Source organism: Colobus angolensis, unplaced genomic scaffold (genome assembly GCF_000951035.1).
Source record: "Colobus angolensis palliatus isolate OR3802 unplaced genomic scaffold, Cang.pa_1.0 Scaffold7, whole genome shotgun sequence".
NCBI classification, from domain to species: Eukaryota; Metazoa; Chordata; class Mammalia; order Primates; family Cercopithecidae; genus Colobus; species Colobus angolensis.
This window is the reverse complement of record NW_012120709.1, coordinates 8,648,386-8,674,580: the sequence shown is the minus strand read 5'-3', so window position 1 is coordinate 8,674,580 and position 26,195 is coordinate 8,648,386. Positions and strand designations below refer to the sequence as shown.

The 26,195-nt window shown below is 37.8% G+C and overlaps 1 protein-coding gene across 2 annotated transcripts; it reads right to left on the bottom strand.

Moving 5' to 3' along the window:
• Positions 1-451: 451 nt before the first annotated feature.
• On the bottom strand, positions 452-21,977 carry BIRC3 (baculoviral IAP repeat containing 3). Of its 2 annotated transcripts, XM_011926619.1 has the most exons (10): positions 21,804-21,924; positions 17,376-17,439; positions 13,907-14,808; positions 13,705-13,804; positions 10,870-10,948; positions 10,036-10,084; positions 8,188-8,430; positions 3,555-3,809; positions 2,970-3,011; positions 452-2,861 (listed from the first exon to the last, which is right to left on the bottom strand). In XM_011926619.1, exons 3-10 carry the CDS (start codon positions 14,757-14,759, stop codon positions 2,668-2,670), a joined length of 1,815 nt encoding a protein of 604 aa, XP_011782009.1. In that variant the 5' UTR covers positions 14,760-14,808; positions 17,376-17,439; positions 21,804-21,924; the 3' UTR covers positions 452-2,667. The 2 variants fall into 2 exon arrangements, with proteins under 2 accessions (XP_011782009.1, XP_011782008.1); XM_011926618.1 differs by having other exon boundaries at positions 453-2,861; positions 13,907-17,439; positions 21,804-21,977.
• Between the last annotated feature and the right edge of the window lie 4,218 nt (positions 21,978-26,195).

Genomic DNA, 26,195 nt, shown 5'->3' with positions numbered 1-26,195 from the left:
TGAATTTTCTTAGTAACATATGTAGTGTCTACTATGATGTGCAAGACAACAAAAGGAGGTGACCTTCACCAGTACGAGCTGAAGATGGTTAAATAACATTGCCTGTGACCACAAAGGAACTTAATGGCTAATGGTATCAAGTGACATAAGGAAATTAAGAGAAAGGCTGGATGGAAGCTATAATGAGCATGGCTGAAGTATGAAATTAAGCTTGCTACAAAGTCCTGTATGATCACCCTTATATATTGAGGTTTAAAACCTATGACTGAAGACCAGGTTGGCTGGTAGGTGGGGTTGGAGGCAATCAAATGGATTAATGCATGTCAAGCACCTGAAAACATCTGACATTTGTTCAACAAATGGAGCTACCATTATTATCTATGGTAATTTATTTTTTCTGAAAAAAAAATTCGAAATAACACTTAGGGAAATAACATATTTGAATAAGTGAGTTGGTTATAATAGCTATTTATTACCAAAATGAGAAATGAACAAAAGTTTTACAGTGAGATGACAAGTTCAAATATTATCTGTAGTATACAAGAACTAGATAAAAAAAAAAATGTTGCAAAAAGGGTGCCTACTATTTAAATATCCTATACCTGAGTTACAAATCACCTAAGCACAATTACAAATAATTCAGCCTAGCACCCATGCAGGACACTGGCTAGCATGTGGCTAGCCAGCAGAGCCTCTTAGCAGAGGCAAAATCAATTGCATCTCAAGGAAATAGTCTCCCAGCATCAGAATGAAAAGATGGATTCTTTCTTCCCCTCGCTTGATCTCTAATTTTTCTTTTTATAACTCTAGCAGATGTTGGGGCTCAGAAAACCCGAAGTGAAGGCCTCAGAAGCAAAGTTTTTCTCTGATGTTATCCTGCCCTCCTGTTTCAGCCTCATTCTCCCCGAAAGCAAGACATAGAAACTTGAATTCCTCTTCCCCAAGGTAGGTCATAGAAACTGGAACCACCTTTCCACAATGCCAGACTTACATCATAAAGATAGTACTCTAATCTTCCCTCACCTAACTATGTAAGAGCTGGCCATAAATAAATTCTCTGACCTACCTTGTTTGATAGTAGGTTATAAGATCCCCATTCCATACAGGCCCTGCCCTGTATCCAGGAGGAAGGAATGCTGCACAGAGACCAAGAAGACTCTGAACAGACAGGCCTTGCTGGGTCCCCAACCTGAGTCTATTCCCATTAGATCATATCTTTTTTTCCAATCACTGTTCTTCAGGACTGTCCATTCTTTATCAAACCTAAGCATAATAATGCATAGTTTCCCCTGTAATTTTGGGTTTTCATTCTGAAGGCTCCCTGGTCATGTAAAACTTTGGTTAAATACATTTGTTAAGTTTTTCTCTTGTTAACCTGTCTTTTGTTATAGGATTGTCAGCTGTGACCCTTATGAAGGGGTCTTTCCCTTCTGCCCTTACAGAGCCATCTGCCCCTACACAGACATCTAGAACTGGTTTAGATGACTGGCCTTTGCCTGTCTTCCCCTGATTTTCCCTATTACAGTCTTACTTCTAGTCTTAAAGACCTACCTCTATAAGAAACAAAGGAGAGAGTTATGACTTGGACATGTTGAGTACCAAAAACGTAATGCAGAGGGGGACATTTTGTTGCACTGACAATATAGAACAGATTTATTTACCAGAACAACCTGTTGGTCCCAAGCATTGCTAACCAGTGTACTTTCTAAGTTTCAGAATTAATACCAAAGAGGTAAGAATAAAACTCAGACCTTCTTCCAATAGGCGGGGCTGGCATAAGACTTCTTGAATGAATCAATAGACAAATGAATAAACAAACTTACTAAAGGGACTGTTTGATTCTTGTCTCAGGCATTCCATAAAATCCTATAGACTTTATAGTGTCTTGACCCCGTGCTCTGTGCCAATGAAGAAGCATCTTATAGGAAAGAATATAAACTGTAGTTCAATATTTAAGAGGCTTTAAGGAAGTATGGAAAGAGTCTGGGAGTGACTAAACTATCCAACGTCATAGAAATAAAGCTATTAAGAATAAGAGTAATTTTTGTTGCTTTATTAAATTTTTTCTCACAGAATTCTTTATAAAAACACCATGTCCCTAAAATGTCATTCAACATATATGCACATCTTCAATATACAGGACACTGATCAAAAAAGAGAAATTTGTCTCCCTGGTGTTTTGTTTTTGTTCTGTTTGTTTTTAAAGGCAGGGTCTCAGTATGCTGCCTAGGATGGATTCAAACTCCTGGGCTCAAGTAATCCTCTTGCCTCAGCCTGGGACTACAGGCACACACCACCACACCTGGCTTTATGTTCCCAGTATTAATGCAATGCCAAAATATTTAAAATTCTGAAAGGCAAACTCAAATATCTTAAATTTTACTTCACTTACAATTTCAATAATGCTGAAATGTTGATTGAATATTGTGTTTGTAGTGCTATCTCTTTTTTGTTCATAAGGACAACAGCCTATCATTCTCTTGGTTTCTAAAATGTATGTTCATATGGTTTAGATACATATAGTTATATAAATATGTTACACAAAACAATATTTTTTTGAGTTGTAAATAAATAAAAAATTTTAAGGAACCAAATCAGGATAAAAGTTAAAGTTATAATACATTTAATAAATTAATTCTAAAGTTTAGACAAAGTTTTGGTTCTTCTTCATGAAAGAAATGTACGAACTGTACCCTTGATTGTACTCCTGCAAATAGGACACTTTCTTAAAGAAGGAGCACAATCTTTGCATACTACTAGATGACCACAAGGAATAAACACTATGGACACTTCTTTGTCCATACACACTTTACATGTTCTTTCTTCTTGTAATCTCCGCAACTGTTCTTCCACTGGTAAATCTAGAAAGTGGAAAGAATTTTTAATAAAAGGCAATTTGCTTTTTCAATGAAAAAATCAAGAAAATAAAGACAATGTTTTCTATTGGTTTAAAATATTAATACTATTACCTGAAACATCTTCTGTGGGAATATACTTTATGTCGTGTTGCACTAAGGGAGAAAAAGAAAAAGCATTACTATGACAAATAAGGTTAATATTTAGCTACAGAATATATTTTTAAAATGAACTCTTTAGACTTTGGCCAAATACTCATGTCAAGGCAACAAAAGTCTTTAATCTTTTTATGCAATTAATATCTATAAATTTGATTGAGTTTTTTTTCAAGACAGAGTCTCACTCTGTCACCCAGGCTGGAATGCAGTGGCACAATCACAGCTCATGGCAGCCTCTACCTCTCAGGCTCAAGCCATCCTCCCACCTCATCCTCCTGAGTGGCTGGGATTACCAGGTGTACGCCATCACAACTAATTTTTAAAAAAAATGTTTGTAGTGATGGGGTCTCGCCATGTTGTCTAGTCTGCTCTCAAACTCCTGGGCTCAAGCAATCCACTTGCTTCAGCCTCCCAAGGTGTTAGGATTACAGGCATGCATCACCACATTCAGCCCGAATTATTTTCAATAATCATAAGTTATTAATAAGATCATTTTTCAATGGACTTAGAAAATTTTAAAAAATAATTTTCTACACTCACCAAATAAATGCTCATACAACACAGCGTCAGCTTGTTGCAGAGAGTTTCTGAATACAGTGGCTGCAATATTTCCTTTTACTAAAATAGTATCAATCAGTTCTCTTGCTTGTAAAGATGTCTGTGTCTTCTGTTTAATAACATCATGTTCTTGTTCATTAATAATTCTGGCAGTTAGTAGACTATCCAGGATTGGAATTACACAAGTCAAATGTTGAAAAAGTGCCATTCTATTCTTCCGGATTAATAATAAATCATCTTTATAAAAAAGAAGACAAACATAAACATGTTCAAACACTGCTCACAAACTTCCTTCCAGTCCTACATAAGTAACAGAATAAAAACTGTCTTTAATTCGTAATCAGTAAGGCATTGATATTGATTGCTAGGTTTAGGGGTATCTCATCTCCTGTGCTTAATAATAATGTTATTATAATTATAATTCAGGGTGCAGTGGCACATGCCTGTAGCACCAGCTACTCAGGAGGCTGAGGTAGGAGGATCACTTGAGCCCTGGAGTCAGAGACCAGACTGGGCAACATAGCAATACCTTGTCTCAAAAAACTGTAATAATAATAATAATGCTAATTATAGTAAGGACTAACATTTAGTGAGCACTGTGTTAAGAACTTTATACACATTGATTCATTTCATCTTCACAACAGCTCTTTGAGGTAGGTCCAAATAACCTCATTTAACAAATGAGAAAATGAAGCCACAGTGAGACAAGTAAGTTGCCAAAGGACACCACAACTAGCAAAAATCAAACTGAGGTAGGATGGTGTCATATACTGTTACTGCTAAGCCTTTAACCAAATGAAACTTAGAACCTATTAAAATTGACGTTTCAGTTGAATCTAGGCAAACTGGGGAAAGATAAAATCGAGAGAATTAAAACAATTTTTTCTTATTCTTCCATAAATTTCTTTTATTATTTATTTATTCATTTTTAAAACAGAGTCTTACTCTGTCACCCAGGCTGGAGTGCAGTGGTGTGATCTCAGCTCACTGCAACCTCTACCTCCCAGGTTCATGCTATTCTTGTGCCTCAGCCTCCTGAGTAGTTGGGATTACAGGCATGTGCCGCTACACCCAGCTAATTTTTTGTAGTTTTAGTAGAGACAAGGTTTCACCATGTTGGCCAGCCTGGTCTTGAACTCCTGGCCTCAAGTGATCTGCCCACCTCAGCCTCCAAAGGTGCTGGGATTACAGGTGTGAGCCATTATGTCCGGCCCATAAAATTTCTTTAAAATTCCAAGTTGAAATTTTAATTATTTCCAGAAATTAGACATATTGCCATTACCTGACTATTGTATAGTAAGCAGGGAAAGGCAGTAATAGCATTTTGAATACTAAACCCTATTTGTCAATGACTACCTTCTTGTCCTACAAGATAACATCTAATTCTCCTTCAAGACCTAGATTTTGTATCCATTGGTAAAACATTTTATATTGTAAAACTGTGATTTTATTATCTCTTTGGAATATAACTTATGAATCTAAGTTTATTAATTTTCATATAGCTTACCATAATCCATAAAGCTATTTCTAAAAAATAACTAATGACAGAGGCTGAGCTATCTGAAGAATTGTTTTGGGAGAGAGGATGGTTAGATTTTAGATACATTGACTTTGTCAAGTGATAGGACTCATAAAAAGAACCATTTAAGAAAGAATAAGAAATGGAAAAAAGAAAACATCAAAAATCGAAAACAACAACCAGAAAATAAAGAATTAAAATGGTGCTTTGTCAAAAAGACAAGGCTAAAGACATATTTAGAAAATAATTGAAGCTCTAAGAATAAATGAGAAAAGGGTCAGGAGCTAGAATAGTGTCTGGCACAAAGTTAATGCTCCATAAATATCTGTTGAACAAATGAACAACCAAGCCTTAGTTCTATAATTTAAAGAGTAGGAATAGAAAAGTATTAGTGAGGGGGTAGAAGACTTAGAACTTAATATATTTTGTTAAATTATCTATATTAGTAAAATAGGGATATATCAGAAAATAAAAATATAATATAAACTTGGTGTTGAAGTATACTGGTTTTTCAATCTAAGATTTATTTTTGTAATTATACCTAACGTAATATAATACATTCTCTGAAATTCTTAAGATTTCTAAAATTTAATTGCTAGTAACTGAGAAAAAGTCTCATTTCAAAGTTGTAGACTATATTCTGGTTTGTAAGTTTGGAATACTTGAGTATACCTTTGAAGCATATTATTTCCCTCCCTCCCTCCCTCCCTCCCTCCCTTCCTTCCTTTCTTTCCTTCCTTTCTCTCTTTCTTTCTTTTTTGAGACAGACTCACTCTGTTGCCCAGGCTGGAGTGCAGTGGCGCAGTCTTGGCTCACTGCAACCTCTGTCTCCTGAGTTCAAGCAATTCTCGTGCCTCAGCCTCCTGAATAGCTGGGACTACAGACACATGCCACCACACCCTGCTAATTTTTGTATTTTTTTATACAGACAGGGTTTTGCTATGTTGCCCAGGCTGGTCTCAAACTCCTGGGCTTAAGCGATCTGCCTGCCTCAGCCTCCCAAAGTGCTGTGATTACAGGCGTGAGCCACCACACCCAGCCATATTATTATTTTATTCTGGGAAAAAATATCTTGAATTGCCTCTTTATTTATATCCCTGCTGTTCTTGGGAAACTATAAAGTAATCATTAACCTAAATGTGTTTTCATTCACTCACTCAGAACACAGACTATATGCAGGCGCCATACTAGGTAGTAGATATATATATATATAACAGTGAGGCAGAAACACTAAGGGCTCTTTTTGACAATGTAAATTATTATATATTGTTGACTTGAAGTCATTTCTGGAGACTTTTCTGATTGTCTTTGAAAGAAATATAAATATTTTATAAGTGGATAGTTTTAGATTTTATGGGGTCTCTCAATGGTTGTGGAGATAAGTGTTCTTTTCTTTGAGCAGTTGTTGGCTGGTGACAAATGGCTACCACTAAGAAGGCATACTTCTTAATCTTTACAGAGAGATTCTTTGTGAAGAAGATTTTTTCTTCACAGAGAAAAGAGAACTTGATGAGGCTGGGCAAAGGTTAACTGTGACTGTTAATTGCTGCTACACTAGTGGTTTATAGACTGAGTAATTCACACTTGGGTGAATGTATGATGCTATGTCACTATGATCTGATAGGTTTGTCTGGGTTGGGTCAGAAAACAAATCCATCTGCATGGGCAGGGTTGGATTTATCCCTAAATGAAATGGACGATCTGACTGTCAATAATCCTCTGAAGAAATAGATCCCGGATGGCATTAGACAAGGATAAGGAGAAATCTTTGTTCTCCTTCTGAACTTTATGAATATTTGGGGGCCTGAGTTTTGATAAAGGAAAACATTACTGGGACATTCCTGGTGATTTGTGTAAACTTGCCAAAGCTACACAGAGATGAACCAGAAGCTAGGCAGAAAGATTTATGAGGATGAGCCTGGGGGCACTAAGAGGGGCCACATCTAGTTGCAGCTATAAATCGACATTTGTGATATAATTCCCTTCTGTTATCCTTAAGTCTCCAATAAGAGCCTATTAAAAGTTGCGTCTGTTTTTAGCTGTGTTGAAGGGACTTATAGGTCTGGTCTATGCTTGGGAAAGGAGAGATCAGCATTTCTTTTTGTCTAGGACAGAGTGATAACAGCAGTCAAAACAGCCAGATGAGAATGGATGTGCCCAGAAGAGTTTTTGTGAAGGGCAATAGAGAACAGAGTAGTGGATAAGTTTAGTATGGAAGGACATGAGCAACTTGTCCTAAGAAATTGTGAAACAGTATCCTAGGACTTGCCTAAATAATCGAAGGATGCTCTGAAAGACTCAGTTCTTGTGTGGGCAGGTAGGGGACTTAATAGTAGTTTGTGCATTAATGTATAGTCACAGGCTAAGATATGCTTTTATGTTAACGTTAAAATTAATAATTGTCCAGCCAGGCACGGTGGCTCATGCCTGTAATCCCAGCACTTCGGGAGGCTGAGGCGGGTGGATCACTTGAGGTCAGGAGTTCCAGACCAGTGTGGCCAACATGGAGAAACCCTGTCTCTACTAAAAATACAAAAATTAGCCTGGCATGATGGCAGGTGCCTGTAGTCCCAGCTAAGGGAGGGAGGCATGGGAATTGCTTGAGCCCAGAAGGCAGAAGTTGCGGTGAGTTGAGATCATGCCACTGCACTCCAGCGTGGGTGACAGAGTAAGACTCTGTCTCAAAAAAAAATTAATAATTGTCGCTGATCCCACCCTGATTTACTCCAAAAGGGAGTGAGCAATTAGCCTGGGATTAAAAATGTGCCATGCTGCAACAAGGATTCCATTTTCAAAACCTTAAGAAAAAAAAAGTGCCATGAATGCATAATTGGACACAGCTTCAGCTATCCAGAGAAAAAATATGAATTAAGGAAAAACAGGAAAAAATACATCATATATTTTCAACTTATGGGCAACTCAAATATATCTGAATATGAATAAATTTTTCAGCATTTGAATTCAGAATACTAAACATGAAAAAAATCCGACTGGATTGAGTATATTTTCAGATATACTAGATGAATATATTTTCCATAACATATAGACTGGTATCAAATGCTTATGAAAATAGACTGTATTAATAAATCTACATACTTGATTCTTTTTCCTCAGTCGCTCTTTCTCTCTCCTCTTCCCTTATTTCATCTTCTGCGTTGAGTAAGTCTAACACAAGATCACTGACGAGTCTATAATTCTCTCCAGTTGCTAGGATTTTTCTCTGAACTGTGTGTTTTACCAGGCTTCTACTAAAGCCCATTTCCACGGCAGCATTAACCACAGGAGTATTCATCATGATTGCATCTTCTGAATGGTCTTCTCCAGGTTCAAAATGAATAACTATATGGAACAAGAATTTAACACATATTAGGATAGCCTGTATATTTCTTAAAAATTAAAATTTTAATTGAAATAAAAAATTATAAGTTTTTACAATATTAAAAATGTAAAACCAACAAAATGTATAGGCATTATTTTGTATGAACATTGTTAAATTTAAAGTGATATACACGTTCAGTCATCAAAATAATAACATGGAACATTTTACTTAGATGCAAAATACATATTACCTGTCATAACTGGATATACATATGTGAGCAGAAGAAGGAAACAGAATGGCAGGGATTACTTCCCACTAGAATTGAGATTCTTTTTCCCTATGTTGAATGAACAAATGAACTTTCAATCAAGAATAATTCACATATTTTTCAGAGAGGCTCTTATTATACAATATTGCTTCCTTGGAGTTCATTCTCAAGAGTGTAATCAGAGTGACTTTTTAAAAACACAAATCTGATTGCATCACACTTCTCAAATTCCATCAACAATTCCATTGCTCTTAGGATAAAATCCAAAATATAAGTGGCTTACAAAGTCTCATACAATCTGAACCCTGTTTAGCTCTTCAGCCTCATCCCTTGCCACTGTATCATTCGCATGCTGCACTCTAGCCCAGGAGTCACAAACTGATGACTCTGGTGTCAAATTCTGCCTGTAGTGCTGACCACTCATACAGCTGGCCTGCTTCACTCATTTGTCTATTAGCAACTCCTATTTCTGGCCATATAGAATTTTGTTCAGTTATTCAAAGGTGCCTATTCTCCTTTGTCACTTTGGTCTTTCATATGCTGTTCCCTCTGCCTGGAATACTCTTTTCTTCCATTTGTCACTCAGTTAATTCCTACTTTTCCCTTGGATTTTCTGCTAAGACAAATACTTCCTCTGGAAAGCCTTTTCTGACCCTCCAAGTCTGGGTTAATTGTCCTATATGCACTCTCATATTACACTTTACTTTTGTTGCCATATCCCTTTCTCCTGTCTGTGTATTTCTCTGTATCCCATAGATACATGAGACCAGGAGTTACGTTTATCCTGTTCTCTATTCTTGCCCCAGAACAGGAGATACACAATAAATATATATTGAATTGAATTGAACATGAGATAATGGAGTAGAGGAGCTTGTACAAATGTTAGCTCTATTGCATTTTAGGTTTAAGGTGATGTACAAGTCATTTAACTTTTCTGAGCCTCAGGATCCCTATTTAAAAAGGGGACTAACATGTTCTAACCTTTCCCTTTCACAGAAAGAATATGTGAGCAATCTAATATCATAGTACATCTGTTCTCACACTGGCCCAAGAACAAGCGTTAGGCTGGATGTATGTAGTTTGTTAAAACCATACATGCCTGAGCCCCATCCTTTAGATACTCAGATTTAATTCAGTAGGTCTGAAGTAGAAACTGGAAATCTGTCATATTTTTTAAAGTTGTCCAGGCAACTCTGATATGCACTGAAGTTTGGGAAATACCAACACAGTATATTTGAAAATGCATTCATTGTAAGTTATAAATCAATATAAAGGTACATTACTGTTATCAACTTTCAATCTTAACAGTACCAAATGACTCTATTTAAATGCATTCATTATTATCCATTGTACTTACTTGATGACTCTGCATTTTCATCTTCTGGGCTGTCTGATGTAGATAGCAGCTGCAGAAAAAAAATATATATATAAAAATTAAAATATAAATCTTATCTTACCCAGTGCAATGAAAACGACCCAACAGACATATTTTATTCAATTTATTGCAAACTACTTGCTTACTAGCAAAATAATTTTTTAACCAAAAGCAATATTTCATTTATATTTGATAGTTATTCCCTAGGCCATAAACTAATAGAGTTTCAGTGTGTGTATATAATAACAAATAAAACCCATTTTCATTAAGGCAGGAAAAGGACTATACCTTTTCAATAATCCATGTGACAATCAATTTTTCTTTCATCCACAGGTCTTACCTACCCTAGGTCGTTCTTTGGGATAAGTTGGACCCTATATCAGTTTCATTGCTCATGGCTGGAACGGGATTGACCATCCAACTATTAAGCAAGTTATTTGCTTTCCCAAGAAGGTTGGAAAAAGCCATAAAATTCTCTTTCTCAGATCTTTCGAAGGAAAATTTATATAGTAAAACTGTTAAATGCTACTATCCCAGTCATTTTTTTTCTCAAACAGTTTTAATTTATTGCAACTTGATTGAAAAAATGCTTAAAGAGAAACATCACAAGTGTCATTATCAGGAGACCACCATTTATGGATCTATTTTTCTCTAAAGAATAATACTTTCTAAGACCATGTCAGGTTTGATAAGAAAAACAAAAGGTATTTCTAAAACAACTCTTGTCTTTTCATTAAAATAGCACTCTCTGTAATTATCAGAAAGTAATTTCTCTGATGGCAACCAATATTTAAAAAAAGAACTTTCCCTACCTACCTGTTCAAGTAGATGAGGGTAACTGGCTTGAACTTGACGGATGAACTCCTGTCCTTTAATTCTTATCAAGTACTCACACCTAAAATGTAAAGAAAATAAAGTTTGAGGGATTATTTATACCAGTGAAATGAAAATGTAATAAATAAATTTCTCATCTCTAGGTGTTTATTCCATTTCAAATCTGGTTGTTTGCCCCAAATCACAGAATCATTTAAGATCATTTATTCTAAACTTAATGTTACAAGAATAAATAAATCCTAGCTCACTGGGAACTGATTCTATCGTATTGCTTTCAAGAAAAAACTTTTTTCTAAAACTAACCCGTAAGTATCCTATGATAGGATCCAAATTTTTTGTGTGAATTTTTAATTGTTTCGTAAGATGCTTCTCATGACGGTTAACATTTTTCATGCAGGTTGAATGTCTTACAAAATTAATATTTTTATATTTGCCAAGAAATATTATGCTTCTGCTAATTTTTTTTTTTTTTTTTTTTAGACAGAGTCTCACTCTGTCACTCAGGCTGGAGTGCAGTGGGATGATCTCGGTTCACTGTATTATTATTATTATTTTTTTTTTTTGAGACGGAGTCTCGCTCAGTCGCCCAGGCTGGAGTGCAGTGGCCGGATCTCAGCTCACTGCAAGCTCCGCCTCCCGGGTTCACGCCATTCTCCTGCCTCAGCCTCCCGAGTAGCTGGGACTACAGGCGCCCACCACCTCGCCCAGCTAGTTTTTTGTATTTTTTAGTACAGACGGGGTTTCACCGTGTTCGCCAGGATGGTCTCGATCTCCTGACCTCGTGATCCACCCGTCTCGGCCTCCCAAAGTGCTGGGATTACAGGCTTGAGCCACAGCGCCCGGCCTTTCTCGGTTCACTGTAACCTCTGCCTCCCGGGTTCAAGTGATTCTCGTACCTCAGCATCCAGTGTAGCTGGGATTGCAGGTGCCTGCCACCATGCCCGGCTAATTTTTCATTTTTAGTGGAGATAGGGTTTTACCATGTTGCCACACTGGTCTCGAATTCCTGACCTCAAGTGGTCCTCCTGCCTCAGCCTCCCAAAGTGCTGGGATTACAGGCATGAGCCACTGCACCCGACCACTTCAGCTAATTTTGAAGAGCACTAAATGTTTATCTTAATTTGGGCAGGACTAATCCAGCCATTTGTAGACTGGATATTTCAAATGAGTATAAACATACATATAATCAATTTACTCTTAATATATTGTGAAGTATAAATATTTCAAATGAGTATAAACATACATTTAATCACTTTACTATTCATTTAGCATATAGAGAATGGTCAGAGATATTGTAGTGAAAGGCAGGTTGATATAAGCAAGAGGAAGGCGATTACTAGTAATCTACCAAGGCTCAAGTGGACAAGGGTCAGGAGCCTCTCAGTCTACTGAGGTCAAGTAAGGCCGTCTCTCCTCAGAGCTCTTAGCTACTCTCTTCAAGTCTTCTAAGATTCTTGAAAACACACTAATGTTGGCCGGGTGTGTTGCCTGGACAACATGGTGAAACCCCGTCTCTACTAAAAATACAAAAATTAGCCGGGCATGCTAGCGTGTATCTGTAGTCCCAGCTACTAGCAAGGCTGAGGCATGAGAATTGCTTGAACCCAAGCGGCGGAGGTTGCAGTGAGCTGAGATCACACCACTGCACTCCACTCTGGGCAACAGACCCAGGCTTCATCTCAAAAACAAAAAGAGAAAAAAAAGTAATCAAAATAAGTTAAGATGCCACATTTATTAATCAATATTAACCCATTTCCCCATTTGGAAAAAAACAGTGCAGCTTGTTGCCAGTGCAGTATTCTCAGGGCAAATGGGAAACAGGTTGAATAATAGCAAAAGTTTTGACCATGAAAAAATGTAATTTTAGGCCACATGATTTAGATGAAAAAGGAGAATGTAAAAAAAGTCTTTTGAAGCTGATATTTTAGTTAGTACATTAAGTTTCTTACCTACATGATAAAAACCCACACTTGCAAGCTGATCCGGATTAATTAGAATGCTAGGCAGACAGTTAAACAATCAAAAGGGTAACATATCACATTAAAATGCTGTGTGGCAATTAAAACACATGAGATGAGACTATACTTACCCTGATTTAGTATTGTAACCTGCCTGGCATTTCTAAACTCCTCTTTGTTCTTTTTATTGATTGTACTTATTTTCCAACATGCTCTATAACTTATTCAAGTTTTTATTGCCTGGTCTCTCCTGCTATAATACAAACTTAGGCGACCAAGGGTCTTTGTTTTGTTCAACTGACTTTATGCACCCAGAACAATGCCTGGCAATAGGTGATCAATTGTTATTGAATACTGAATGAATGGAAATATATCCAAGACATATGTTGACTGAAAAAACTTCAAAACTAAATAGAATATTTACTTTATGTAAAATTGTGTACATTTATTTCTATATGTATATTTATTTATTTCTATATGTAGATGTATTGTATACATTTATTTCTATATGTCTGGAGCGATGTTCACTAAAATGGTAACCATGTTCATCCTTAGGTGGTAAGATTTCTGGACATTTTAATTTTCTTTCTCTGTACTTTTCTACAATGTGTGACTTTGTTTTTATAATGAGCATGTATTATTTAAATATATATATTTCTTTACAAGTTAAACAAAATATATTTCTTCATTAAGTCCATCAAAACTTTTTAAGTAAGTATTTTGCTAAGTAATCCATCCTAAACTTATTCACAAATATATATTTGGGATGGAGTAAAGTAACAGCTGATTTAAGGTAAACACATATAAGCAATCTCATGATAATCACAAGAATTTGCAAAGAGAATTTCAAAACAATTACCTTGGAAACCACTTGGCATGTTCCACCCATGGATCATCTCCAGATTCCCAACACCTGAGTCCACCATCACAGCAAAAGCATTTGACATCATCACTGTTACCTAAAATTAATTTTGGACCAAAACATGAATACACATCATTTGCCCACTGAAATGTATAAAATGAAATGTATTTTTTTTAAATTAGCAGATTCAGTTTCTTACCCACATAATAAAAACCCGCACTTGCAAGCTGCTCAGGATTAACTAGAACACTAGAGGGCCAGTTAAAGAATGTTTTAAAGCGGGCTGCATGTGTCTGCATGCTCAGATTAGAAACTGTGTATCTCGAAGTGTCTTGAAGCTGATTTTCGATAAATGGGCATTTGGGAAAATGTCTCAGGTGTTCTGACATTGCATTATCCTTCGGTTCCCAATTGCTCAGTTTTCCACCACAGGCAAAGCAAGCCACTCTGTCTCCAGGTCCAACGTAGTAAAAGCCTGCTTTTGCCAGCTCTGTTGGCGACAGAAAAGTCAATGGCCATGTCTGAAAAGTAAGTAATCTGGCTTTTTCATTATTCATTGCACAGTGGTAGGAACGTCTCATCCAGGCAGAAAAATCTTGATTTGCTCTGGAGTTTACAGGATTTGATGGAAAGCTTGAATAAGAGCCACTGAAATATCCACTGTTTTCTGTACCCGGAAGTAGTGAATGTGTAGAATTTGTTACTGAAGAAGGAAAAGTAGGCTGAGAGGTAGCTTCTGAGTTGTTAACTGAATTTAGACTCTGAACGAATCTGCAGCTAGGATACAACTTTTTATGCTTTTCAACAGGACTGTCTCCTCTTTTCCAGTTATCTAGCATCAGGCCGCAACAGAAGCATTTGACCTTGTCATTCACACCAGTGTAATAGAAACCAGCACGAGCAAGACTCCTTTCTGAGACAGGAACCGCAGCAGGAAAAGTGGAATACGTAGACATTCGGTACAGTTCACATGACAAGTCGTATTTCAGTTCAAACGTGTTGGCACTTTTCATCAAATTTGATAAGAATATGCTATTTTCTACTATGTTCATAATGAAATGAATGGGGAAGAAAAGGGACTAGCCTTTCTCTGGGGAGGTAGTTTTGTGCATGGCTTTGCTTTTATTAGTTTTAATACTAGGTTGAAAAGCCAAAATGAAAAATTTTTTTATTATTTTTATTTCTATGCATTTAGAGTTTCAACATGGAAAGATTCTAAATCCTATACTGATACATTTTAAGGAAGAAATATACAATTGCACCTTTGTATAATCTTTATACATACAATGTAAACATGATGCTACAGAGTAAGCTGTGCTGAAGATTAAAACCCTTCACAGAAGAGTAAAGTGTATTAGGCCATCAGGATGCCAGTTAATGGCAGTCACCTCCACAGACAGGTCAGCTTCTCCAGGCTACTAGAATGTTTCAGTGGCATTCAATCAACCTGAAGATGTAATGTGTGACTCATGAAGCTTCTTTACATGATGGAAAGCTCTGCTCTCAAGTGTTTCACAGTAAAAAATATTCAGAATATGTTTATTTTGCTTTTTGGAAATCGTGAAATTTAGTAGCCAGGAAAGAAAAGCATAACACCTATCTCAAAGGAAGAAAAGAATACATTACCATATTTCACTGATTCTAAGATGGCTATTTTAAAACTTCTGTTATCAAGAAGTATATTATAATTAATGGCATATCATATTTTAATTAGCAGCACTTTTATTTCTTAGAGGTACATACAATAATGGTATGATTTACAATTGAAGACATTTTGAATTCAATGAAATATGGTATATCCCAAACTTTTCTCCAATTAGTCATATTTTTCTTTCTACAGTCCTTCTAATAAGGAGAACAAAACAATCTAAAATTTCTCTCCAAATAAAGAGCTTTACTAATAACAGGACTGGCTAACACATCTTAAAATCTGGTTTCAATATTTATTAAATAATAGTTATTTCCCATAGATCATCAGGAATATAATTGCTTAAGCATAATGATACTATTAGATCTTATGCAATTAAATATTCTATTTAAAATAAATCATCAGAGATTAATGTGTTTGTTCATTTGGTCTTTTGGACTCAGCTTCATGCTGTTGAAGTAACTTAATGTTAACTTTTTTTATTCTAAGAGTATACTTGGCTAGAACACCAAAATGTCCTCTGTAATTATGGTAGACAACAGGTGCTGCAAAAAGAGACTCTACCGAAACTACCAATAACAAAACTGAACTTCATTGCTCTATTCAGGTTACTTTTGGAAAAACAGAATCATGATATATATTGCACTCCCTTGGTTAAAAAATTTCTTAAGATAATTTAGATATGGTTGTAAAATAAGACCTTTCAAAGATTTTTTTAAAAAATTTTGTCCGCCTCCAAGAATTAACATTGTAGAGTTATTCAACTTATCACCTACTGAAAACAGTTTTGAACTTTTGTTTTTCTCTATGTTTCTGAAGCCAACATCAAAGCTACTCTGATAGTGGATTTATTTTTTAAAACAGTCAAAAGTTACCAAATGCCATCTATAGGCTACGATGGATAAACAAATGCCATCAATGTAGTTTTGGTCAGAAATTATTTCATGGACAGCATACCTTGAACCAGAATTTATTGTGACAAAAAAAATAATAAATTTACCATTTCAACAGGGAGACCTTGTCAAAATTCAGAATTTCCCAATTATGACTTACTAGCCATTAGTAAAGAGGTTCTGAGTCAATAATACTAGCAATGACCAATAAGAAAGTCATTGTGGCTTTTTTTTTTTTTTTTCCACCAGTGATTTGCAAGCATGGTTTCCTGGATCTCAGAGATGTTGGACTTTTTGACTGCAGACTTCAATGCTTTGTTTCCAGGTGGCAGGAGAAACATCACATCTCACTACCGATAATTATTTCCCTCAAAGGTAAGTAATTATATCTAACTTCGATATGCCTTTCCCTGGCCAAAAATTTTACACATTGTCATAAAAATCTTCTTTGTATTCATCAGTGTCTTTATATCATTTTTCTTTCTAAATTTCTTCATTTCCTAAGATGTAACCTTCAACCATCACTCTCATCCTCATCATTCTCAGAGATAACAGCCCACTTAAACACACTTTTGGACTTTTAAAATATCAATGGCCTTGTAAATAACTGGATAATTTCTTGACCAATCATCACATTTATCTTTTTACTTCCTCTAAATTTGTTGCACCTATCAAAAAGCTTTGTTCTTGATTTTTCTTTGTCACTGTAGAAGTATTTTAACGTGTCAAAGCTTTCATCTGCATATTTCTTTAGTTTGCAGAGGATTTATTATTAGCTTTTTGTTCAACGTAACTGTCACTCATTTTAAAATCTTTCCCAAACACAAGTACTGTTTCTATTCTACATAATGGGAGAATATGCCAGTAGGAGATTGCCTGCCCAACTCTGAAAATAATGCTTTAACAATATGCCCCAGCTAGAATCACTTCTCCTTTACTTCCACAAATCAAATTCAAAATCAAACTCATTATAGTTATACCTTATATAACTTGATCATGTTTATAAAATTAGCATTCTTTGGATAGTAAAACACCAGTTAACTACTTAATTTGTTTACCCATGCACAAAACTACCTCCCGAGATTAGACTAAGTCCCTTTAAGGATTTTAGGTCTCCATTTTGAGATGTTTTGATTTATAGAAGAAACTGAAAAAAAAATCTAGAAGAAGTTGTTTTCCTCCTTTGTAAACCTGTTCAAAAACAAACAAAAAGACAGTTTTAAAAGTCAAACAATTCATAGATGGAACACAATGACTTTTTAAAAAAACATTTTCTCCAAAATAGAGCACTAGTAATTACTGATCGTTTACCATGTATCAGGTGCTTTACTAGTCACTGTAGAGGCCAAAAAGAGATAAAAAAACAGAGGTCTCTGCCTGGTGCAGTGGCTCACGCCTGTAATCCCAGCACTTTGGGAGGCCAAGGCAAGTGGATCACTTGGGGTCAGGAGTTCGAAACCAGCCTAGCCAACATGGTGAAACCCCATCTCTACTAAAAATACAAAAATTAGCTGGGTGTGGTGGTGCACGCCTGTAATCCCAGCTACTCAGGAGATTGAGGCAGGAGAATCGTTTGAGCCTTGAAGGTGGAGGTGGCAGTGGGCCGAAATAGCACCACTGCACTCCAGCCTGGGTGACACAGCAAGACTCTGTCTCAAAAATAAAATAAAATAAAATAAAACCCAGAGGTTTCAAACTGGAAGACATACTATGTTTGGCTTACATAGAATTGCATTGTAGTACTTTACTAATTTTTTATTTTTATTTTGAAATTTATTTATACTTAGAGAAAACTTACAAAAATGACACAGTTTCTGCATACTTTGCACTTAGCTTCCCCAAAGCTAACATCTTACCTAATTACAGTGCAATTAAAGAAACCAGAAAATTCACATTGTACCATGCTGTGGATTAATCTTCATGCCTCATTTGAATTTAATCCAGTTTCCAAATCCATTTTCTTCTTGGACCACAGTATTTTTAAATCTTACCGTTAATTGCTAACATTTTTAAATGTAAGAGACTTCCCATCACATTCTAGATTCCAAGCTTCTCTTGGAAAATCAAAAGATCTAGCAACACTGGGTCTATAGTCCTGCAGGGCAGCAATCAGCTACAGCTGAGCAGCAGCTGTGCCCTTTAGAGAGGGAACATGTTCTCTTTGATTCCCTGATACTGGGACTGACTGTTCTGGTAGTCTCTGCTAACAATAACAGTCTAGTAATAACAGACTGTTGCCATTTGTCATTGAACGGGCACTATTGTTTTTCTTACAGCAGAATTATGAGGAAAGTGAAATCAGTGTAACACATTTGTCTATCAAAAGTAACAAAAATGAAAAGTAGAAGAAGGACATATGTTTTCAGAAAAATAGGAGAACTTTTGTCGTTGTGGAAAGGAAGGATATTCCTTCATATCAAATATACAAACAGAGTATGCTTTCATTTAAAAGAAATATCCCACAAGTTCTCATGCCATGGCTCACACCGGCAATTCCAGCACTTTGGGAGGCCGAGGTAGACGGATTGCTTGAGCCCAGGAGTTTGAGACCAGCCTTAAACTGGGTGACTTGGCAAAACCCCATCTCTACAAAAATACCTCAAAAATTAGCCAGACATGGTGGCACATGCCTGTGGTCCCAGCTACTTGGGAGGCTGAGACTGGAGGTTCACTTGAGCCCATGAGGCAGAGGTTGCAGTGTGAGACTGCATCACTGCACTCCAGCCTGGGTGACAGAGCAAAACCCTGTCTCAAAAAATAAAAATAAAAATAAAGGAAAGAAAGAAAGAAAAAAGAAAAGAAAAAGAGAGAGAGGGACTCAGAGTTTTTGTCATTTATATCACCTCCATTTGAGTTTGCAAACCCCTTACACAAATCTTATCCTAAAGAAGCTTTAGGTCAGGCATGGTGGCTCACGCCTGTAATCCCAGCACTTTGGGAGGCCAAGACAGGTGGATCACCTGAGGTCAGGAGTTCGAGACCAGGCTGGCCAACATGGTGGAACCCTGTCTCTACTAAAAATACAAAAAAAAAAATCATCAGGCGTGGTGGCACGCACTTGTAGTTCCAGCTACTCAGGAGACTGAGGTAGGAGAATCACTTGAACCCAGAAGGTGGAGGCTGCAGTGAGCCAAGATCATGCCACTGCACTCCAGCAAGGTATATATTTGTGGAAATTTAGGCAACAACTATACAATAAATATACAAAAATACGCCAAGATGTCAACCCCAGATCACTTCAGCCTCTGTCCTAACCATTTCCAACACCTAGATGCAACCCTGCAGACTGGGACCAGCATCACTTAAGACTCCTTTGCCATCCCTTAGTAATTCCTTTTCGCCCCGCTCAGCCCCCTAGCCCACTGCCCTATGCACCTTTCTAAACCCTCAACACCTTCCTCAGATTTCTCCACTGCACTCCATCTCATTTTCAGTCCATTGCTTTGCCTTCTCTTTCTCAAAGAAAAGAAATATCATTGAGCAGGAACCCTCTCACATTCTCATATCCAAGCCTTTTTGGCTCACAACCTCCTTGCTGCCTCAGTTAAAGACTTGCCCCCTTATGGGATCCTAAACTCTCCTACTGCCTTAGAAATCTTGTTCTTAATCCCATTTCCCTCATTGCTTCAATTCTCATTCCTCTCACTCTCGACTGGCCCTTTTCCTTCCACATAACAACCATGCTTAAATCTATCTCAACTTTCAAATGAAAGAAATTTTTAAAATTCTCTTTCGGCCAGGTGCAGTGGCTCATGCCTGTAATCCCAGCACTTCAGGAGACTGAGGCGGGTGGATCACAAGGTCAGGAGATCTCAAGGCCATCCTGGCTAACACGGTGAAACCCCATCTCTACTAAAAAGAAATACAAAAAATTAGCCAGGCGTGGTGGCATGCACCTTTAGTACCAGCTACTTGGGAGGCTGAGGAAGGAGAATTGCTTGAACCCAGGAGGCAGAGGTTGCAGTGACCTGAGACTGCGCCACTGCACTCCAGCCTGGGTGACACAGTGAGACTCCGTCTAAAAAAAAAAAAAAAATCCCCTTTCAACCCCACTTTCCACTCTAGCAACTACCCTGTATCGCCCCTTCCCTTCATAGCCAAGCAAACTGGACATGTGTGTACGGTTAATGTCTCCATTTTCCCTCTCCCATTTACTTATTAAGTCAGCATCACTTAAAACTGCTCTCAGTATTAATAACACCAATGGGTTTTTTGCCAAAACAAATGGAAATGTTTGCATCTGACATTGGGGCACACTTCCTCTTAGAAATGTCCCATTCCCTGGGCTTCTCTGATACCAAGCTCTTGGGATTCTTCTTTCATTTCTAGTGGTTCCTTCTCAGATTGGCTCAGTCCCCAACCTCTCCTCTTCTGACTCTTTCATTTAACCTACCAAGAAGGCAACCTCCCCAATCCCAGGGCTGCTGGGCATCCCTACCCTTTGGGCACGCAGCACATCCATTTCTATGACACTGGGGGGCATGTGTGCCTTTTCTTTCTGCCTCCCCCTAGACAGTAAGCTATTTTAGAACCGCAGCTATTAATATGTTTCATCTCTGTACCTGCCCTCCCACTCATAGCTGTAGAGCTTGGCATATAGGGTAGACACGAAGACTTCCCGTTGAAGAAATAAATGTTAGCAAATGTGACTGAGCCCCGAGTGACCACAGTACTTCTATCAATTTTATATTAATGACCACAGAGTCTGCTCAGTGATTGATTAGGATCAAGCTTTTGGAATCAGACATCTGGGGTGCTCAGGACCAAGCAGCCTGGTAACCAGAAGCATGACCTTGCGCAAGTAAATCTCCAAGAGCCTCAGTTTCCACATTGTCAAATGGAGACAATTATGGTAACTGTTCCTTAAGATTATGATAATTAAACTTGAAAAATACGTGTAAATTCCTCAGAGAGAAACCTAGCATATAGCAGGTAGCAGTACTTAGTGTTAGCAATAAATAATAACAAATAAAGTCAATAGTTAATATTATTGTTATGTTAGCATCAGGTACATGCCTTCGACAATGTATTGATCAGAGTAAGAGCACTACTGGGTTTCCATGCTGATCACCAGGAAGACAACCAAAAACTGCTGTCTTCCTACCACTGCTTGGAAACATGCCTCCATTTGCTCATTAAACATTTTACTTCTTTCCTGTGCCAGAGCTCTGTGTTAGGCTCTGTCCTGAAATTTATTTGGCACCTGCAAAGGCCCAGTGATAACTCTTGGCAACCGAATCAAAATGACACAGCTGCACAATTCCACTGGCTCACTCAAAACGTAAACTAGAAATTGAGCACCTGAAACCTATCTAGAGCCTGCCTTTGGGCCTGGTGTTTGATAACTGCGCCCCACCCACTGACTCTCAACCTCTGCAGCGCCCCGGGCTCTAGCCCTGAGCGCCCCTCGGCCACCCGCTGGTACACCTCTTACCCCAGGGGAGGCGCGCGCGCGCACACACACACACACGCACACACACACGCACACAGCAGCCTTCCTCGCCCACCTGCTGCCCGCACACACACACACGCACACACCAGCCTTCCTCGCCCACCTGCTGCCCAGAGGCCGACGACTCATGCACCAGCAAGGACAAGCCCAGTCTTTTCAAGCGACACCTGTCGCCCGGCCTGTTCCGTGCGGAGGGCGCGAGTCTCACGCCGTCTTTTAAATGCGTCACCCAAATCCCCACCCCTACCCGTAGCGGGCGTTCCGCACTCCTCCCAGTGGTTTGCATGTGCACTGGTGCTTTCCTTTTAGGACTTAGGGGAACTCCAGGGGTAATAACCACACACACTTCCTCTTAATCAGTGGCCTGGCAAACCCGCTCGGGGATTTCCATGACCCAAAAGCATGACTCTTAACCGTGGCCTATCTGCGCGGCATTTACTGAAAGACATTTGCTTCATTGCTCGTGGGCCAGAGGAAATCTTGATAACAACCCATACAGAGAGGACGGTCATTGCTCAGCCTGCCTGGAAAAGGTCAATATGCCCTGTTCACCCTCCATCCGCCATACACTTTACACGTAAAAAGGTTCGGTTTTTCAATCTTCTACTATAGCTGCAGAAGTCCAACATTTAAAAAAAAAATCGAAACTTTGTGAAATCTTTATTTTTACTTTTTGTTCTGATCAAGAAAGTAAGAGGTGAAAGGAAATAAATGTAGGGGTATGTGAAAAAAATCATGCAGTTCTCCTTTGCAGTTTATTTTTACCATTTTAAAGATTAAAATTGCTTTATTAATTTTCTGTATTGAAATACTTTTTGTTTTGTTTGGTGAGTTTTGGGTTTTTTTTTTTTTTAATAAGTAGGGTGGAGCTGGCTACTTAAAAAAATCCCTCCTTTATAGCCTTTGATTTCACAGGGCAGGTTTCTGAGTTGCAGTGCCATTCTCAGGCAAACCTGACATCTTTGAGTCTAACTGCACTGCCATATTTTCCTGAACGTTCTCTAAGTAGTAACTTTAAGCAACTTTATCTGAGAGCCATCCGTACCAGGGTAAGAGATGGATTTGGGAGAGCTCATCTGATTTTCTGTCTTCCAGTAGATCAAAGACAATTACCAACCAGAGGCAGAGCCCATAAAGATTATTTGGTACTTCATCATTCTGTGGAAACAGCATCCAGTGCATTCTGCACACACTGGACTGAGCTGAGGCATCTTCTGGTTTAGGTGGACTTGGCTGTCCATAGCAGCTGAAGTTCCAGTTGGAATTATTTCAGAAAGACTAAGTGTATTTATCATACGGAGACTTTAATCCACATTTGAGTCTGCTTCAATCAAGACTTTCTAAGCCATTTTCAACTCACTCCTGAGATTATGGAAAATAATTTGTGAGCCTTACACGTTTTTGATTATGTACTCACCAGAAGAATTTCAAAAAGCTCTGCATTCCCTTGCCCATTTTTAACTTAACGTTAAAACATAAAGCTCTTGTACATGTCAATAATCTACAAAATGTAAACATAGATATTTTTGGAAAAAATTGATAGAGCACTCTTTTAAATGTATTTGATGGATCCTAATACCATAGTAATTTGACATACATGATCATCCATGAAGCAATTATCAAGTCATCTTTAATAATTGAAAATATTTTATCATTGCCTTTTGTCATTGAACATTCCAACTCCCCTACAGAATGTTAATACATGTTTATACTGAACATCTTTTGTGATCTGTCTGTCACATATCTCTGAAACAAATACATATTATAAATTGAAATACATTTTTTTCTCTGGGATCATAAAGATCTAAGTGTTAAAAAAAAAAAAAAAAAATTCCTCTTTGGCCAGGCATGTGGCTCACGCCTGTAATACCAGCACTTTGGGAGGCAAAGGTGGGTGGATCATCTAAGGTCAGGAGTTCAAGACCAGTCTGGGCAACATGGTGAAACCCGTCTCTCCCAAAAATACAAAAATGAGCCAGGTGTAGTGGTGCACACCTGTAGTCCCAGCTACTTGAGAGGGTGAGGCATAAGAATCACTTGAACAGGGGAGGCAGTGGTTGCAGTAAGTCAAGATAGTGCCACTGCACTCCAGCCTGGGACAGAGCGAGACGTCATCTCAGAAAAAAAAAAAAAGAAAAATCCTCTTTGATTACATTATCATTGATATTGTTTTCATTGCTTTTAAAACATAATTGGTCAAGACAACATAAAAATATTGTAAATGTTAATAACTATTACAAATACAATTTAAGGGGGTTGCAGCTTGTATTTTAAGCAAGTTTTTCAAGTGGGCAGTCATGAATATTACCTATAGCTATAATATGTTAGGGTTCAGCATAGATTCTGTTCCTTTTTTCATTTCTACAGATTATAAACGTTGTAAACCCTATTTCACAGAAATAAGTAGATAAGTAGGCCCAGAAGAAACATTATTATGGCAATTTTTTCACAATTTAAAAAATATGTTTTATATTTCAAAAGTCATTTAGTGATCTCTAATTGAAATATGTAATTACTTATCAGTAGACAACTCAATTTTGTTGAAATTAGTGGTTTAGAAACCACTGAACTCTTGGTACCCAGGTAGGGTTGACAGAGTTAGCAAATTAAAACAGAGAACACCTAGTTAAATTTTGATTTAATATAAATAATGAATGCATTTCTAGTGTATGAATGTATTGTGCAATATTTGGTACCTGTCTATACTAATAAATTATTCATTAGTTATCTGAAATTTAGATTCAATTTGGTGTTCTGTATTTTACCTGGCAACCCTATACCCAGATGTTAGAGTCATTCATTTTCTCAACACTCATGCCAATCAGTTATTTCAAATCATCCAGGAGGCTTCGACACCCAGAGAAATATACCATTTTAAAACTCATGGTAGGTGAGAGGTAAGCCTGTCTTTTAAGGGTAGACAGAGAACCATTGTGAAAAGGGAGATAAGAAGACAAAACAACCGTGGAAACCTTCACAGTTCTTGTTTTCAAGCAGATCAGTTTTAGGAGAAACTACATATAAAAGTTGAGAGTCAGGCTGTTAATTCCTTAAAACTATTTGAGCTCCCACCTCCCTGTTGGTAAGTCTTTGTAAAAACCCAGGGGCACACTTACCCCAATTTAAAGACTGTGGCTGGCCAGGCACATTGGCTCACACCTGTAATCCCAGCACTATAGGAGGCCAAGGTGTGTGGATCACCGGAGGTCAGGAGTTCGAGACCAGCCTGGTCAACATGGCGAAAACTCGTCTCTACTAAAAGTACAAAGATTAGTGGGGCATGGTGGTGGGTGCCTGTAATCCCAGCTACTTGAGAAGCTGAGGTAGGAGAATTGCTTGAACCCGGGAAGCGGAGATTACAGTGAGCTGAGATCTCGCTACTGCATTCCAGCCTGGGAGACACAGTAAGACTCCATTGCCAAAAAAGTAAATAAATAAAAACAAATAAAGACCATGGCTTAAGAAATCCTTGAATTGACTGAGTCCCACGTTTTTCAAACTGATTATGAGAGCTAGGGTCAGGTCTACTAGGTTGGAAGCAAATTAACATGTCTCCTTTGCAACATTTTGCACAATTAAAAAAAATAGTTTCTCTAGATAAATGTGTCTGGGCAAGCACTGTACGTATTTGTTCACTGCGTTATTCTAGTACTAGTAGAGTGTCTGCTCAAAGGTGCTCAGTAAACATTTGTTTACTAACAAAAATGGAGCCAATCTATCCAAACTATCCACTTAGGCTTTCTCTATTCTAAACCTGCATCCATATCTTTAATGGTGTAACATACCTTGCGTTTTCTTTCTAACTCTTTGTGTATCTCACATACTTTATAACAAAAGCTTCTCTTTTCCTTTCAGCATCTAGCTGTTATCCTTGCGCAGGGGCCATGCTAATCTTCTCGGTATGGTTCCAATTTTAGTATATGTGCTGCCAAAGCAAGCACAACCTAAATGTATTTTTTCTCCAAATACTCTTTTATTTTCTTCCAAGCCAGTGAATTCCAAGCTCCAAATACTCTTTTCACGACAGAAATACACAAGGAAACCTTTGAGGAAAGCGACAAGTTAGACACATACTGTATAGCCATTACTATCTTCAGTTTTCTAGGTTTGTTTGTTTGTTTGTGGTTTTGTTTTTTTGTTTAGTTTTTTCGTTTTTATTTTTTTGAGACAGAGCCTTGTTCTGTCACCCAGGCTGAAATGCAGTGGCACAATCTCAGCTCACTATAACCTCAACCTACTTGGCTCAATCCATCCTCTCACCTCAGCCTCCTGAATAGCTGCGACTACAGTCATGGGCTACCATGCTTGGCTAATTTTTGTATATTTTATAGAGACAGAGCCTTGCCGTGTTACTCCAGCTGGTCTTAAACTCCTGGGTTCGAGTGATCTATCTGCCTTGACCTCCCAAAGTGCTGGGATTACAGACATGAGCCACCACACTTGGCCTCTCAGTTTTCTAGTTTTTTTTTCTACTGTCAGTGTATGAGCAAGGTGT